Source organism: Choloepus didactylus, chromosome 8 (assembly GCF_015220235.1).
Source record: "Choloepus didactylus isolate mChoDid1 chromosome 8, mChoDid1.pri, whole genome shotgun sequence".
Classification (NCBI taxonomy): Eukaryota; Metazoa; Chordata; class Mammalia; order Pilosa; family Megalonychidae; genus Choloepus; species Choloepus didactylus.
In genome coordinates this window covers 97,408,235-97,423,577 of record NC_051314.1, presented here as the reverse complement: position 1 = coordinate 97,423,577, position 15,343 = coordinate 97,408,235, and the positions used below count along the sequence as shown (strand labels likewise).

Here is a 15,343-nt window from a genome sequence, read left to right as displayed (position 1 = left end):
ATTATTTTGTACTTGCATTCCAAAATGTAGTCTGAATTTTGTAATGTTTTAAATTAGGGCTTAGGTTTATTGAATAGTTTCACATCTTAGTTTTTGTCATCAAGACTAGGAGAATTCAAATATCAAATGACTCATATTCTCAACAGAGTTAAAAACTAAATTCCAATTTAATGAATATTCTGATCATTTTTCCTAAAATTAGATATAATTATCTAAAATAGATATTAAATTCAGAGTGTAACTTAGAATTAAATACGCTAATGACCCCTACCTTCATATTTTAATAAATGTATTAGAATAAAAGTGTGTATTTAAAAAATAATTCCTAAAAGGAAAAAATATTAAGTTTAATTCCAGACATTAATTTCTGAGGAAATTTCCTATTGTTCCAAAGTTACCTTGTATTGGCTCTCAGTGCACTGTAATTTTAATTTTTAACCAGGAAATAAAGCAGTAGAAATCAAATTTCTCTTTCTTTCTGCTCTCTGGGGTGGTAACTGCTTCTATAATTGAGCCTCTGTGCATACCTTTCTTGATTTCCCCTCCTTTCCATAAGCTTCTCCAAGTATTTAATATAAGGTATATGAATTCTGAGTTGTTTTGTATTAGAGTGATGGCAACAATCAGAAGATTCTTGAATATCATCTTACTTTGAAGTTTAGCCTGGAAGCCACCACTTCTCCTGTTGGTGTAATTATGGGTACATTTTCACAAATAATTCCATGATCCACATCAATAACTTTTCCTACAAGTTAAGGAATAGTTTAAGTTACACAGTTATCATGTTACCGTTAAATAACTTAAAACACAATGTAGCATAAGAGATGAATTAATTAAACATAATTTCACAGTAATAAATCACAGAAACAATTATAAATAGAGATAATCTATACTTGAAACAAAATTTAATGTAAATTTGGACAATTTGATACATCTATTTGGAAAATCTCAGAAACACCATTTTATAATAATCTAAAGATTATTACAAGAACAAGGCTAATTCTCACTTCATCTGAAACAACCCAGTGATATTTTTTACAACTACTTTATTTCCCTATGTTAACTTTTACTACAGAAAAAACACGGTACTGCAAAAAAGGAATTAAAACCTGGAATAATATTATTTAAAGTTGACTTAAAAAATATTGGATAACACTATGATATTATCTCTAATTCTAGTTGTTAGTTGAATTTTAAAAGCAAATAATTCATTCTGCCATATGTGCAGTTTTAAAAAATGCTGAAAATTTTGTCCTAAATAAAAGAAGGATAATAATGGTTTTATTTTGGTGACATTACCTGCAACCGCTCATACTGTGATACTAACTTTAGGAATAACTATTTAAATAACTAAATGTTGGTTCCTTTTAACTGTTAAAAGCTATCTTACAAACAGTATTGTGTTCTGTTGATAAAATAAACACTTAAATATAGGAGAAATATATAAACACTTGAGTTTAATACCTTTGATTTCCAAGGTGTCACTGAGCGGTAATTCTACGTTAGTTTCATTCTTGTTATGGCTTTCAGACTCTTGAACAACAGTGGTTCTTTTATAAATGCCTCTTTTCACTTCATCAAAGACCCACAGCATATTGTACACTCGAGCAGTATAGCCTGCTAATTCAGTGACCTAAAGCCAACACAGAGAAATAAAACAGAGTTATTATACACAAGGCAGACTATTAAACAGATATGTAATCATATAAGCTTCTTGATTTAACCTTAAGGATTCTTTTTTATTGAACATGAGAAAAAGCATGATATACCTAATACTAAAACTAGTGATGGTAAAAAGCTTACCAAGGGAGCAATATAGCAAGATGTCAATGTAAGTTTGATTGAAATTATGAAAATCATTAAAAATTCATTCATTCACGTCAAGGTTCAAATGAAATGTAAGGACTTGAGATTTTAGTGATATTTAATGATCTTTCAGTCAAATTTTGATTTGACCCATTTTCATGAGAAACTTTATTCCCAGAAAATTAAAAATTTTGTGAACAGCTTTAAGTCCATTTGGTAAAACAATGATCCCTTATCTTTGGTATCTTTTTTCTATTTTATAAAAATGTATTTATTTCTTATTATGAAATAAGTGTTCTTGGGCCAAATTAACTGCCAAAATTCCTAGGTTTGGCCAGAGAAAATACTTGTTAGCAGATACCAATACTGAGAGGGAGTTCAGTGAAAAGCACCAATTCTTTTCAGTACAAATTGCATAATCCAGTTTCTTTTTCAAGTCAAACATGATTTGCATGCCCAAAGAAAAAAACTAAATATATGATTTTTTTCTAGGTAAGATTATAAGATGAGATATAGCTCTGTTTTAGTACACAAGTCTCAACAGAACCATGTCTTGCTCGTATCCTGCCAGCGGTCCAATTTGGGCTGAGTTACCTGCTGTTTTTCTATAAAGAGAACAACTTGTTATCAAGGAATCATAAAAAATGATGTCTATCAAGATCATCCTTCTGAGTGAAACTGGTACCAATAAGCAAGGCATGTTTCTTAAAACAATAAATTGTAGAATAGTACAACAATGCTGATATTTGTGTAAGATTTTTTTCATTTGCAAAACATGGCAGTAAAGGAGTGGGTATTATTGTGAAAAGTCCTCTCCTGCTTGTCTTACTGAGTGAGAGGTCTGTTAGTAGAATAATACTTCACATTAAAATACTTTGTGAGCAAAATCTTTATTTGTCATTTAATCTTAATAATAAACTATTTATTATATCAAAAAACCTATCCCAAAGACAATGTCTCCAAATTATGAAAACTACTGTTTGAAAGTTTTCTTAAATATTAAGTTGTTTTGGCTACTTGGCCCTAAACAATTGGTTTTACTTTAACAACAACAACAAAAAAAAAACCTGATTCAATAAATCAGTTGTTATAGATAGAAAAGTTTTGTCAGAAAAGTCATAAAATTTGTAACTCTCTAAATGGTTTATTCAAGGTTGATTTACTAGGCAGCTAAATTTATAATCATGCTGTAGCAATTTATATTGATATGAAAGCCATAAAAGTAAGTAATACAGGTGAGAATGACTGTCCATGGGAATATTATACAATATTTGAATTGAATAAGGTGATTTTCAATCTTAACCCTGTGATATCTTCAGGTCTTAATACCATCCTTTCAAAGAACATTTATTGACCAGGTATTATATTTCAAGCATTAAAATGGATATTAGGAATGTAAAGATGAGTAAGACAGCCCCTGCTTTCAAAGAGCTCAGGGTCTGGTGCAGGAGACATAAAATCATAACGTGAAAACAGCAGATATACTGTGCATACAGAGAAGGAAGACCCAAACTCTGCAGGGAAGTTGGGAAGGATGTAGAAAAGCAAGAAGGTTTTATATGTGATTTACAACAATCCTTCAAAGTCAGTATACAAAGTCATTTTATAGATGAGGAAACAGAGACAGAAAGGTTAAGGAACTTGACCAAGGTCAAATAATTTGTAAATATTGGAGCAAGAATTTAAATCTAGGCACTTTGGTTCCAGAGTCTATACCTAAGGGAAGTTTTTTTTTAAATTTTTTAAGTTAAAAACAAATATGTCATACTATAGACAAAAAAAGAGGAATAACAATTACCGGTATAAAAATTAAACATAGTATTAACAGCATTACACTTGGGAGTTACTGCTTTTAATCCTGGTTATACTCTTAGCAATTTTTGGTAGAGAAAAGATATGCTTCCAAAATACTAAGTGTACCTGGTAATCTACATTTTTCTTGATTTTCATATAGATTATTTTAATCAAATTGACAATAAGAAATGCTAAGTACCTCTTTGTATGAAGACAGAATTCTTTCAATAGCATCAGCACCAGAGGCCAATAAATTCCGAGCAGTGGTAAAAGCTTCTGTCCGTTCGCTAACCATAGCTTGTTTCTGGCCATCCTCTAAATCTGAAAGCAAATTACAAATTTATTGAGTTTTTCCAAGTAACTAAATGTTTTATTTATACAAACTCAATTGTGGCTGAAACAACCACATTAAGTTTTCATTAGTATCAGCAATCTCCTAAAAATATAATGAATTTTTGAAAATGCACTATTTATACCAGAGTTTGTTTAAAGCTTCCATTTGCTTTATTATTTTTCTAGGAGAAGAGTTAGAATAATTCAATGTATAGGAACAAACTATTTTCCCTTTGCATTCTTTCAACAATTTTCCATATCTAACTCCCTGCTCTTATTATAGCTGGGCAGTAAAATACTACTAACTTGAATATAAGCAAACATTTTGGAGTGGCTTCTTTAATAGAAATGGAAATTAGGTGACCCTTATAATCTAGTTCCTGTCTACCTGTCTCAACCAACTTTCACTCTATGTTCCAACATCCCAAACATGCCATACTTTGTCAGTCCTCTGTTTGCTTATGTGAGTTCCTCTGATTAAATATAGTACCCGCCACTTACTTTTTTTGCCTAGCTTGTTCTCCTTCATGAGTTGTCTTTAGTACAGCTTTCCCTGAAAACTCTTGTCTGTCTCTGCAATAGACTATAAGTTCCTTGAGAGTCAAAACTGTATGTTATATTCTTTGTTCTTAGTATTTAGCAGAGTGTCTACTACATAGTACTCCTTAATGTGTATCTGGTGGATGAATGGATGGATGGATGAACAACTTAAAGAACTGTTAAACAGAACTGTGGTTAAGAGTCAGGAGTTGGACTTGATTTATATCCAGACTCTACTACTTTACTGGTTCTGTGACCTAGGACAAGCCGCTTATCTTCTCCAAACCTTCTCATCTGTATGATGAGGGAAGTAATAGTATTACAGACAACCCTATCTCAAGGAGTTGTTATGAGGTTTAAAGGTGAAATACAAATGAAGTAGTACTCTAAATGTTATTATTATTTTTTCTAGTTATTATTGCTATTATTAAATAACTACTCATTTTTAGTCTTATTCTTCAAAATTACCTTCTCCAGGCCATTACTTTAATCTTTTCATCAATTTGATTCTCTACCTGAAACTTCTACAGATTATCTCCAAAGTTCCAAATTAGATGCTGTTAATTAGTGAAAAAATTAGCAATGACATAGATAGCAGTAAATGCTTTTTAATATATATTTATTCCATCTGATTTATCTCAGTGTGAAGCTCTTTTTTTATTACAATGTGAACTATAACTTCTGCCCTGCTATGACTACCAAATACTTTTACCTTTACTTGCTCAGACAGCTCAGCTGATTTTTTTAAAGGGATCCACACATGACATAAGGTACAATTCACCCAGCAAATATTTACTGAACACCTAGATGTGCAGGGAATTAGGCAAGGTGCTGTGGGACATATAGGGACAAATGTGATTCAGAATCTTCCTTTAAGGAGCTTATGGTCTGGTAGGAGAGAGAAGACCAGTTCCTAAACAATTATACAGGGCAGCCTACGATGAAGGTTAATGTGAGATATTTGAAGGAAGCAAAAGTTATTTCTTGCTGCAAGGGACAGGAAATGTTTCATGGAGGAGTAGACTGAGGAAGGCCTTGAAGACGGCATACAGTTTTCATAAGATACAAGTACAGCATGAGCAATGACACAGAGAAGGAAATTCCAAGCAATTCTGATTGAATGATAAATAGTCTGATCAGGCTAGAGTATAGGTTGATGTCAGGCACTAATTTCACTGAGAATCAAAATCACCATGAGTTCATGGGGATCTTTTACAATATTACAGCATGGCCTCTATTCTCCTGGCTCTATTGATAATCATTGTTTTAGGAAACTACTTTTATGGTGTATGCATTAAAGAAGGAGGAAAAAAAATCTGATGTGTACTGGTGTAAGTGAGGAGTTAAAGATATGATTAGATACACAGAATGGGAATAGAATGTAGGTATTTTTAAAGGCATATTTTAAATACATGGTAAAATTTAGATAGCTATAAAAAATGCAACAAGGAATGACTTCTCAGCAGGTTACCAAAACAGTGAATAGCTATATCACTTAGAGCATTAAGAACAGTTTTGGTTCACAGAGAATCTGGTTGATGATCTAAAATAATTATGGTATTTTACAAATTAGGGTTATGAGGAGTTTGGATGGTAACTTTGATTGACAGCCTACGCTAAGGGGGAAGAAAAAAAATACTAACACAGATGGACCGGTGTTTGATATGGCATGGTAATTTCCATGTTGCTTTGGCAGATTAATGTATATTGAGTTTTCTTCAGGCTTTTAGCAATAAAATAACAAATAGCTCCCCACAGATTCCATATGACTTTTATTCTACTGTTGTTCTTTAGCAGGTACTGTTATTTTGTTATGCACACAAATAACCAAAGCCTGACCTCCATGACAAGGCCAGATTCCTTTGTGTCAGAGATATAAATCCATGACCTAAAATAGTCACCTACTTTTATCCTAGGTCAACAAATTTTATTTTCTTCACCAAAGTTTTAAATAATATTTTGTCAAAAATTCTTTACTTAAGGATTTACTCCTTAACATTATACCTGCTCATTTTACTGCTACCTGTGAACTCAGATAGTAATAAGTATATGTTGAAACATAGTTATATCCATTGCTATTTTGCTGAAAGGTGATAAAGGATTAAAAAACCATGGTTATTCCTTTGTACTCTTTTCCCTTTGGAATTATAACCCGAGTCTATTTGGTAATACTATGAATAGCTCTCCAATTAAATTAATTCTTACACTCTTCATTTATTTTTTATATTTGTCACATTGGCAAATCCCATCAAAACCACACGGCCTTACCCCACCCTCACAGCAAACATAAAACCAGTTCTAAATGGATTGAAAATCTGAATGTGAAATGAAAAAACAAATTTTCTAGAAAAATAAAACATGAGAATATCTTTATGATATTTTATTCAGCAAGGATATCTTAAACAGGATATAAAACCACTAAAGGCAAAAAAAGAGATTGATAAATTAAACTATACTAAATTTATAAATTTCTCTTAGACATCATTATGAGAATAAAAACGCAAGTCACATAGCTGGAAAAGATATTTGCTTTGTCATCTACATATATACAGATGACAAAAGACTCATACCTGGAATAATAAGAACTCTTACAAATCAATAAGAAAACCAGATAAGCCAATTTAAATATAGCAAAAGACTTCAAGGCACATCACAAGAAAGGATATCCAAATGGCCACCAAACAAATGAAAAGTGCTTGATGTCATTAGTCATCAGAGAAGTGCAAATTAAAACCATTATGAAGTACTACTATACATACATGAGAATGACTAAAATGAGAATGATAGAATCAAACACTGACAAGGATGTAGAGCAAATCAGAGCTCTCATACACTACTGGAGGGAATGTTAATTGGTAGACCTTTAGAAAGCTGTTTCGCAATACCTACTAAAGCTGAATATATGTATAACCTATGATCTAGGTATGGGGGCTTCTGGAGTGCTGTTAAGGTTCTATTTCTTCTGAGTGATTATTATGTGGATGTGTTCACTTTAGGACAGTTCATTGAGTGGTATACCCGTGATTGTGCCATTGACCATATGTATGCTATATTTTAAAAAATGATAGCTATTTATCTGCATAGTTATGCATTGATAATAACTGCTATGTTAACTGGCCAACCAAAGGGAAATTATATCCAAATTGACCCACAGTATAATATAAAATTTCAATAATTTGGCATTCGAATGTAAGATATGATAATGCAGTCAGAGCTATGGATATAATTTCATTGGAGGTACATGTTAGCAATCAAAACACCATCCATGTTATTCGGGTGCAGGCAGGGTTAATTCCATTCTGCTAGCAGAATTTCTCAGTTGCAATTTCTCATATGCCACCTGTGGTGGATTGAAATCCATACGCCAGTATTGCTCTACTTTCTGGTGGGAGTAGACCTGTAAGATCTCACCAAGATATTACTTCAGTTAAGGTGTGGCCCAACTGAATCAGGTTGGGCTTTAATCTGGATTACTGGAATCCTGTATAAACAGAGTAGAAGTAAGACAGAGAGAAGTCACCAGAAACAGCCAGAAGTTGGAAGTTAAGAGAACTTGGAAGAGAAAAGAGAAAACAGCTCCATGTGCATTGCCATGTGACACAAAAGCCAAGGACCAAGGATAGCTGGCAGCTAGGCCCAGAATGACATAGTCTTCTGGGTGAAAGTATTGCCTTGCTGATGCCTCAATTTTGGATTTCTCCCAGCCTCAAAACCGAGAGCCAATAAATTCCCATTGTTTAAACTAACCCATTGCATGGGGTTTATTTTAGCAGCTAGGAAACCAAAACACCACCTCACACTCTCAGATCACCAACATGCACATACTATTGGCAGTGCTAGTGGCTTAGCTGTTCTCTTCCCTGCCTGCTAGGTGGCTGTGATAAGGTATGGCAGGAGGGAGCTTTATGTAGCTTTATCTGGCCTTGCTCACAACTGCTCCTGCCATAAAGAGAAGAAACGTTACTTACTAACATTAAAAAATTGAGATTATAGCTCTCAGGACACTTTTCTTTAAATACCTGTAGTTTTTCTCAATATAAAGCAAAGAAAGACATCATATCTTTTAAAAAATATTAAAAACTATACATAATTATTTCAGTGTTTCTTTTCCAACCATTTGGTACCATGTAGCTTGTCTCAGACCAATTTAAGTCTCTTATAAAATCAGTTTCAGTATAGTAAATATGAAGGCAGCATGGTGCAGTAGAAAAAAGTGCTGCACTAGGAGTTACATAATGTGTCTTCCATCTCAGTGCTTCCACTAACCATCTATGTCACCTTAGGCAAAGTTTTAGGCCTCCCAGGGCCTCGAGAAGACTAGATGACTTGTAAGCATCTCTTCTGACGTGAAAATGGTATGCTTCCATATGCAATTTTTAAATGTGAACTTGAATATAAACATAGCCGTGTCCTTACCATAAGATTTCACTTAAAGTTGTACGTGGATAATATAGTAAATCTACAATAGAGCTTTTTTTTCCTCTCCAGAGCAAAACCTATACAGATTCTTCTTCCTTTCTGTATTTTCACCTCTGACTTCCTAATCATTTTCAAATGCCTTGCTTCTTTAACAAAAGGAATCATGCCAGCTATGATTAGGCCCTGGTCTAAGCACTTTACATATTTGAGGTGCTTTAATCCTCACAACAATCCTGCTATAATTCCTCCCCACTTTGGAGATGAGGAAATTGAGGCACAGGAAAGTTAAATCACTTGCCCAAGGTCAAAAGCTAGCGAGCAGAAGAACCAGCATTTTAACCCAGCAATCTGACCAGAGCTCACAAGGTGAGACTGTATCAACAACTGCTTCCACCTGAGTCTTACTAGTTGCCTGGTACTATACAAAAGCACAGTATATGGGAATCCCGTATTTTATGCGTGATTATTCTGTAAACCCACAACTTCTCTAAAAAGAAAAAAATCACATTAAGTACATTATATCTAATTTCATAACAACTCTGAAAGATACATTTTATTATCCCTATATTTAAGATAGGGAAACTGAGGCATATAAAGTCTATGTAACTTTCCAAGGATATATAACTATTAAATAGCAGAACCAAGATTTAAACAGTGGTTTGCTTCTTTCTTTATCCTCTTTCTTTCATCTATCCTACTCTTTCTTCCACTTCTTGTTGCCATTCCTCTCATTTACACATTTTTCCTTCTCTTCTTTGTCTTAAAATAGTATAGTACCATACATTTATTTATCTCTAACAAAAGCGACAACTCCAGGCATAAGTGTAAATTAAGAATAAAGACTAGATTAGAACACATGACATGTAATCCCAAGACCTAAAGCCTTAAAGATATATCATTATCTGGCTATTAAAATGAAATAATTTTGTCTGAGTAAAATGATAACTCAGCATTTTCATGTGTTAAGTCATTGTAGTTCATATATATTTAATAAACACATTGTATAATAACCTTAGAAATTACAGAACGTATTGAGGCACACTTTCATAATAATGTTCTGTCATCTCAATTCATTTTTTGTTTTATGAAATTCTTATATGGTTTTTCTCTGTGACAAAATTTTCTTTTGAAAAGAAACTTTAAGAAATACTTTGTTTCACTTGCATCAGCATGATTAATATAATTTCAATCTAAAATCTGAATTTTTTTTCTTTAATTTAATATGGTATTTTTCAGGATTTGCAGAGATTATTTTTAAAATTTTATTACATCACCTACAAAGGTAAGCTTGCTAGATTCTCTGCATACAATGTTTACTTCTTATTGGTCCCTGTGGGGTTAATTTGTCACCGTTAATAGCTGTACTTTCTTTGTTCTATACTAAATACTCCAGGGTTTTCTTCTAAGCACTAACTAACAGAACTTGTCATTGGGTTCTCTCAAATATACACTATATATGAAATCTTTAAAATATCCATATGCTTAGAGAAATTCATTATAAATATCTGATAATGCTGCCACATTTCTTGATAAAACCAATCTTAAGGCAACAGGTTTTTAAGCGTCTTTTTTTTGTCCTTATAATGTAATGAAAAAGTAATTTATTTTATTTCATTATGAAAGGATTAGGTCTAAAAATAATATTACTAACAATACTTTTTTAAATATAAACTTTTAAAATGATACTTTTTAAAAGTAAATTTTAAAATATAAAGCAGACAAAATACAATTTTCCCAGTGGCTTAAATACACTGTCTATTAGACAGTTGTGTTACAGAATACATTTGGTATATATAGCACTTACCAGAAGGAAGGATTGATAAATATTAATTTACCAAAATTAATAATTTCAGGTTAAAATGACTCAAATTTGATAATTTTTTTTTTAAGAATCAGAGCAAATTTAGTTATAGAATATTTATAGACTGAATGCCTGGGATGTGCAGAACTGAAGTATTTGGTTGTCTACAACACTTGGGAAGAGCTTGTGCTGTACTCTTCCTGAAGGCATTAATTTGTTTTGGGTTTAAATATAAACCAGAAATCATTCTATATTAGGCAATATAATTAAAATTGCTCAAGTTCAACTCCCAGAAACACTGCATCAGAGATCTCTGAAATATCTTAGAACTGGAGAGGTTTTTTGTACCATTGGTCTCCTTCCTTCACACTGTTGGTCTTATTGATGGTCTTATTAATTGGACTTTGCAAAGTCTCCCATTGCTTTTGATCACTAGTAACTATAGAATAATGACTACACATAATTTCACTCATATAAAACTAGCAGTAACACCTTCAAGAGAAATAATCTTAAACTTATATTTGAGGTTAAGCATAAATGTCATTACCGCCATCTGCAAAGCCAGTTGCAGTGATTATCGGTACAGCCACCATAATTAGTCCACTGCTGCTCCAAACATACTTCATCAAGAACTGCTCTATCATGATGTACCACAAACGTTTGGATAAAATGAGGTTTATCTGATCCGCTAAAGCTTTGTAACTTTTCTGGAGTTGCTTCATTTCTATCTATGGGGGGAAAAACAGATAAAAATCCAGCATGAAGTATGAAAATAAATACTGGGTATGTTTGAGAACTTTCTTTAAAAATAAGTATAATGTTTCATTTTACTTAGTATAGTATTACCTATGACTCCAACAGTCAATAAATACAGATTAATATCAGATTTAGTCTTTATTATTTAGTTTTGGTAACACCTGTGTTACTAGAAAAGACTTTTGCTGCTCAGTGAATATATTGCCATATATAACAAACATATAAATGATTTATAATTAGGAATTAAAAATTATATGTACAATAAGCCATTAAAATTAAAAGATATTCTTCAAGGTATGAATAAATGATGTTAGAACCTTCTTGATTACAGCAAAAATATCTGAAAATAAATGCATGATAAATATATGTGTAATTAGACACCACTTTTGAACTGACTTAATTTACTGGATATTTGTCTTTTACGCAAGACGCCTACAGTACACTGTAATTTACATCAGTGAGTTCAAAGAGTCAAGAAGAATGATAAATCAATATGATTAATACAACATCTGAGGCCAATTTTCAAGTGGGTATAGAAGTTCCAGATCTGCTTAAATTTTTCTTTTTCAATTTGGTACTGTTATTTAAAAAACTTTGGTAACTACTGATGCTTCACAAATCAAATAATTCTGTTTGGTGATTAAAACACTATCTTCAATTTTAAAATACCTTAAGATTTCATTTGCCAAGTCACTTGTATTAAGATTTCAAATGCATTGCCTTCAAATTTCTGACATATTCAATATTCTGAAGTTACCTTCATGCACTGTGAGTTTATGTAATTGGGTTAACTATTTTAGGAACCTGTTTAAATGTTGAATATCTTCAATATTTAAAAACGACACCTTGAACTCCTTTTTCCCCCTCCTCATTTTCCCTCTACCCTCCACTTTTCCCTCAAAGCCAGACAAAATATCCTTTCACTGCCACTTTTATTTGTATCAAAATACAGTGCTAAATATGAACTAAGAGTAATAGAAATGTCATTTTATGAGACATTCTCCTGCACTTCCTAGGATTGAAGACACTCCATTATTGAGTAAACATGCAAAACTGTCAAAACTGTTTTTTCTCTTGTAAAACAAGGGTATATAAAAATACTATCCGAAATTTTCTATCTCAATGGAAATGTGCTTACTCTTAGTTTCCAAATATATATTTTCTTCTAATGCTTTAGGGCCACCTATAAGTTAGGGTTTATGTTTTAAGAAAATACTTCAGAGGGAATTCTGAGATATTTGGGTAACTGAGGTGAAGTAGAGTTTTTCAGAGTGATGAAAATTTTATTCTCATGAAACTTTAAAAAAGTTTATATTCTATAATTCTTTTAACAGCTTGTTACTAAAAAAGGGTAATACATAAATTTTAATACAGGTTTAGAAGTCATAGGAATCTAAAATGCTAAAGAAGTGGATCCATCAACAGTACAACAGATGGTATCTAGCACTGCAGTGGCAGCTTGAACAGTCTTACATTTCACCCATCACCTTAATTTTGATCTTACCTTATGTCCTCTGTAAAAGGCAATTTCTTCCACATTGGCTATAATTCTGGAGTGCACATACCGCAAATAGCCTTTCCTATGAGCTTCTTCAGCCACCAATTTACCGAATTTGGGAGAGCAGCCTTTCAACACTTTAGCAGTAGCATACACCACAAGCCCTGCTAACAGGGTGGGCCCAATTGGGCTTGCTCCTCTGGATGTAGCAGTTTGGATGAGCGTATAGGAAGTCAGGATTACATCCAAAATAGGTTTGGTCAGATTGGAATACAAGTGAGCCACAGATTGGGAGAACATCATAATATCCTCAGTAAGAGACTGGTCAGGGTTGGCCAGCCTCCCATCCATATTGATTACCTTATAATAAGTCTGATTTGTAAAATAGGTTTCATAGGCATGGTCTACTAGGCGAGTTCTGAAGGCCAAAGCCAATTTGCATTCCAGGTACCTTATTGCACTGTTGACGAACGTCGCAGGGATGGCAATCATAAGCCACTTGATTAATTTGATGACAAAAGTCCGAGGCTGCTTTTCTACAATGCTTTTCACAATTTTTCCATCCAGACGAGCCACATAGATAGACAAAAAGGTTCTTGAGATTAGCGCTACGGAGTGGAGGCCGAGCCACCCTGTTTCAGTGGTCACAAGTTTTGGAAAGAGAATTTTGCGAAGTTCTAGTAGCTGTCTGAAAAAATCTGCATTCACTCCAGGCGAAGGTTTTTTACAAGTGATCTCGGTGCAATGCAGTATTTCCCTGTTTTCTGTAGCCAGATAAGCTTCCTCTTTTATCTTCCCATGTCCAGACTGCTTTAAACGCTTGCCAAGGATGGGATAGAGGGTTTTCAGAGCATATGCTGCAGCCACCAGGCAGGCTGCCTTCTTAGCAGCACTCGATCTGGTGGTCCATTTCACACGATCAGCTGCTGCATTCAGCATATGTGTCATTCTTCCCGGTTATAAGAACCAGTTTCAAAAAGAATTGGTTTTAAAAGATCATGCTCCACGTGAATCCCCAGCAAATGTTTCAGAAAGTCCTACAGTGTTCCATAATCTGCAGCGTTTCTCCTCTTCCGTTTTTTATTTTGTTCTGCTGTGACAGATGCAGCAGAGCTCAGACTCCAAGGCATCTATTGGGGATAATTCCCTCAGAAGCTGGAGCTGCACTAAGCCTCCCATAGCTCCTCCCTTCCAAGCCCCTCATTGGCTGTGAGGGCGGTGGGACCTTGGAATCCTCTTCGTTTCCTTTTGAACCTTGAAAATGAGGAGAGAGAAAAACGAATTATATCCTTAAACAGGAGTTCAGAGAGTTAAATATCTATTTTTGGAGAGGTCGATCGAGGGCAGCTGCTGACAAAAACCTGCTCTAGCTACTGAGCATGCTCAGCGTCACTTAGAAACCCGAAGAAGTTTCAGCATATACATCACTTCTCTCAGGTTTTAGTAGATACCACAAGGGAACGAGCAAGCAGAAACGGAGATTTCCAAGAGCTATAATGAGATGAAGGAGAAGGGACAAGATCAACATAAAATGAATATGAAAAGGGTACGGAATGAATCTGAAAGGGATCAGAGAAGAAAGTGACAAGTGGGAAGGGTACTGGGGAAAAAAAGTATCAAATACTTGGATCTGTCTTTCGGTACCCCATATATATATTTTTTTTCTTTTTTTTTTTTTCTGTGACTTCAGATATGGTCCAGAAATCTACCAGACATGTTGTAATTGAGGATACTCCCTGTAAACAAACAGGAGAGGGGTCTTCTGTACTACAGAAAATAAATCTTTGCTATACCTCAACCCCTCCTCCCTTTTCCCACTCCATCCCTAGGTTTGCTTGTACCTATAATAAAAGGAACTTCTAGCCCCATAACTGTTATTTTTAGAAATGGAGATCTGATGCACTCCTATTTATATAAAAGGTGACTATTGAATAAATGAGAGCAGTGTTTCACGTCTCCCACCCCCTTATGTCCTTTAGGTAGTTTTTACTTTGAGGTATGTTACTCTACAACCAAAATTTAAACATTTGGGAAACTGGCTGGAGTTAGATGGTGGAGATGGCTTCTCTAGGATCTTACTTCATTTCAGAGTTCCTTGTCTTTCTCAAGTTTTTTTTGCTTTGGCTACTGACAACTTCCTACTTCCACTTTGGTTATCTGGTAAAAATTAAGAGCTTTACAAAAATCCTTTACATTCCTAAGGCAGGACTTAAACTGCTCAATAGTAAAGCAAAATTCTGAATATTTTTAGGCAAGGCTGAGTATATACTTGAACATGTGAAAACATTTTTGCTCACCCACCTCACCCCCACAACAAACAATTTCTAGTTAACTGGAAATCTGGAAAAATATGCATTAATCTAGAACAGAGATTGGTAAATTGCAACCCATAGGCC

At 33.8% G+C, this 15,343-nt stretch overlaps 1 protein-coding gene across 1 annotated transcript in view; it reads right to left on the bottom strand.

Annotated features, from left to right (window-relative positions):
* ABCD2 (ATP binding cassette subfamily D member 2) overlaps positions 1 to 14,099 on the bottom strand; it is a 68,007-nt gene extending 53,908 nt beyond the window's left edge. The window contains exons 1-5 of the mRNA XM_037848270.1: positions 12,954 to 14,099; positions 11,241 to 11,421; positions 3,800 to 3,921; positions 1,465 to 1,633; positions 651 to 745 (exon numbers count right to left, since the gene is read on the bottom strand). Of these exons, the coding sequence (XP_037704198.1) occupies positions 651 to 745; positions 1,465 to 1,633; positions 3,800 to 3,921; positions 11,241 to 11,421; positions 12,954 to 13,895 (1,509 nt within the window). The 5' untranslated portion in view covers positions 13,896 to 14,099. The remainder of the gene's footprint in view (positions 1 to 650; positions 746 to 1,464; positions 1,634 to 3,799; positions 3,922 to 11,240; positions 11,422 to 12,953) is intronic.
* Between the last annotated feature and the right edge of the window lie 1,244 nt (positions 14,100 to 15,343).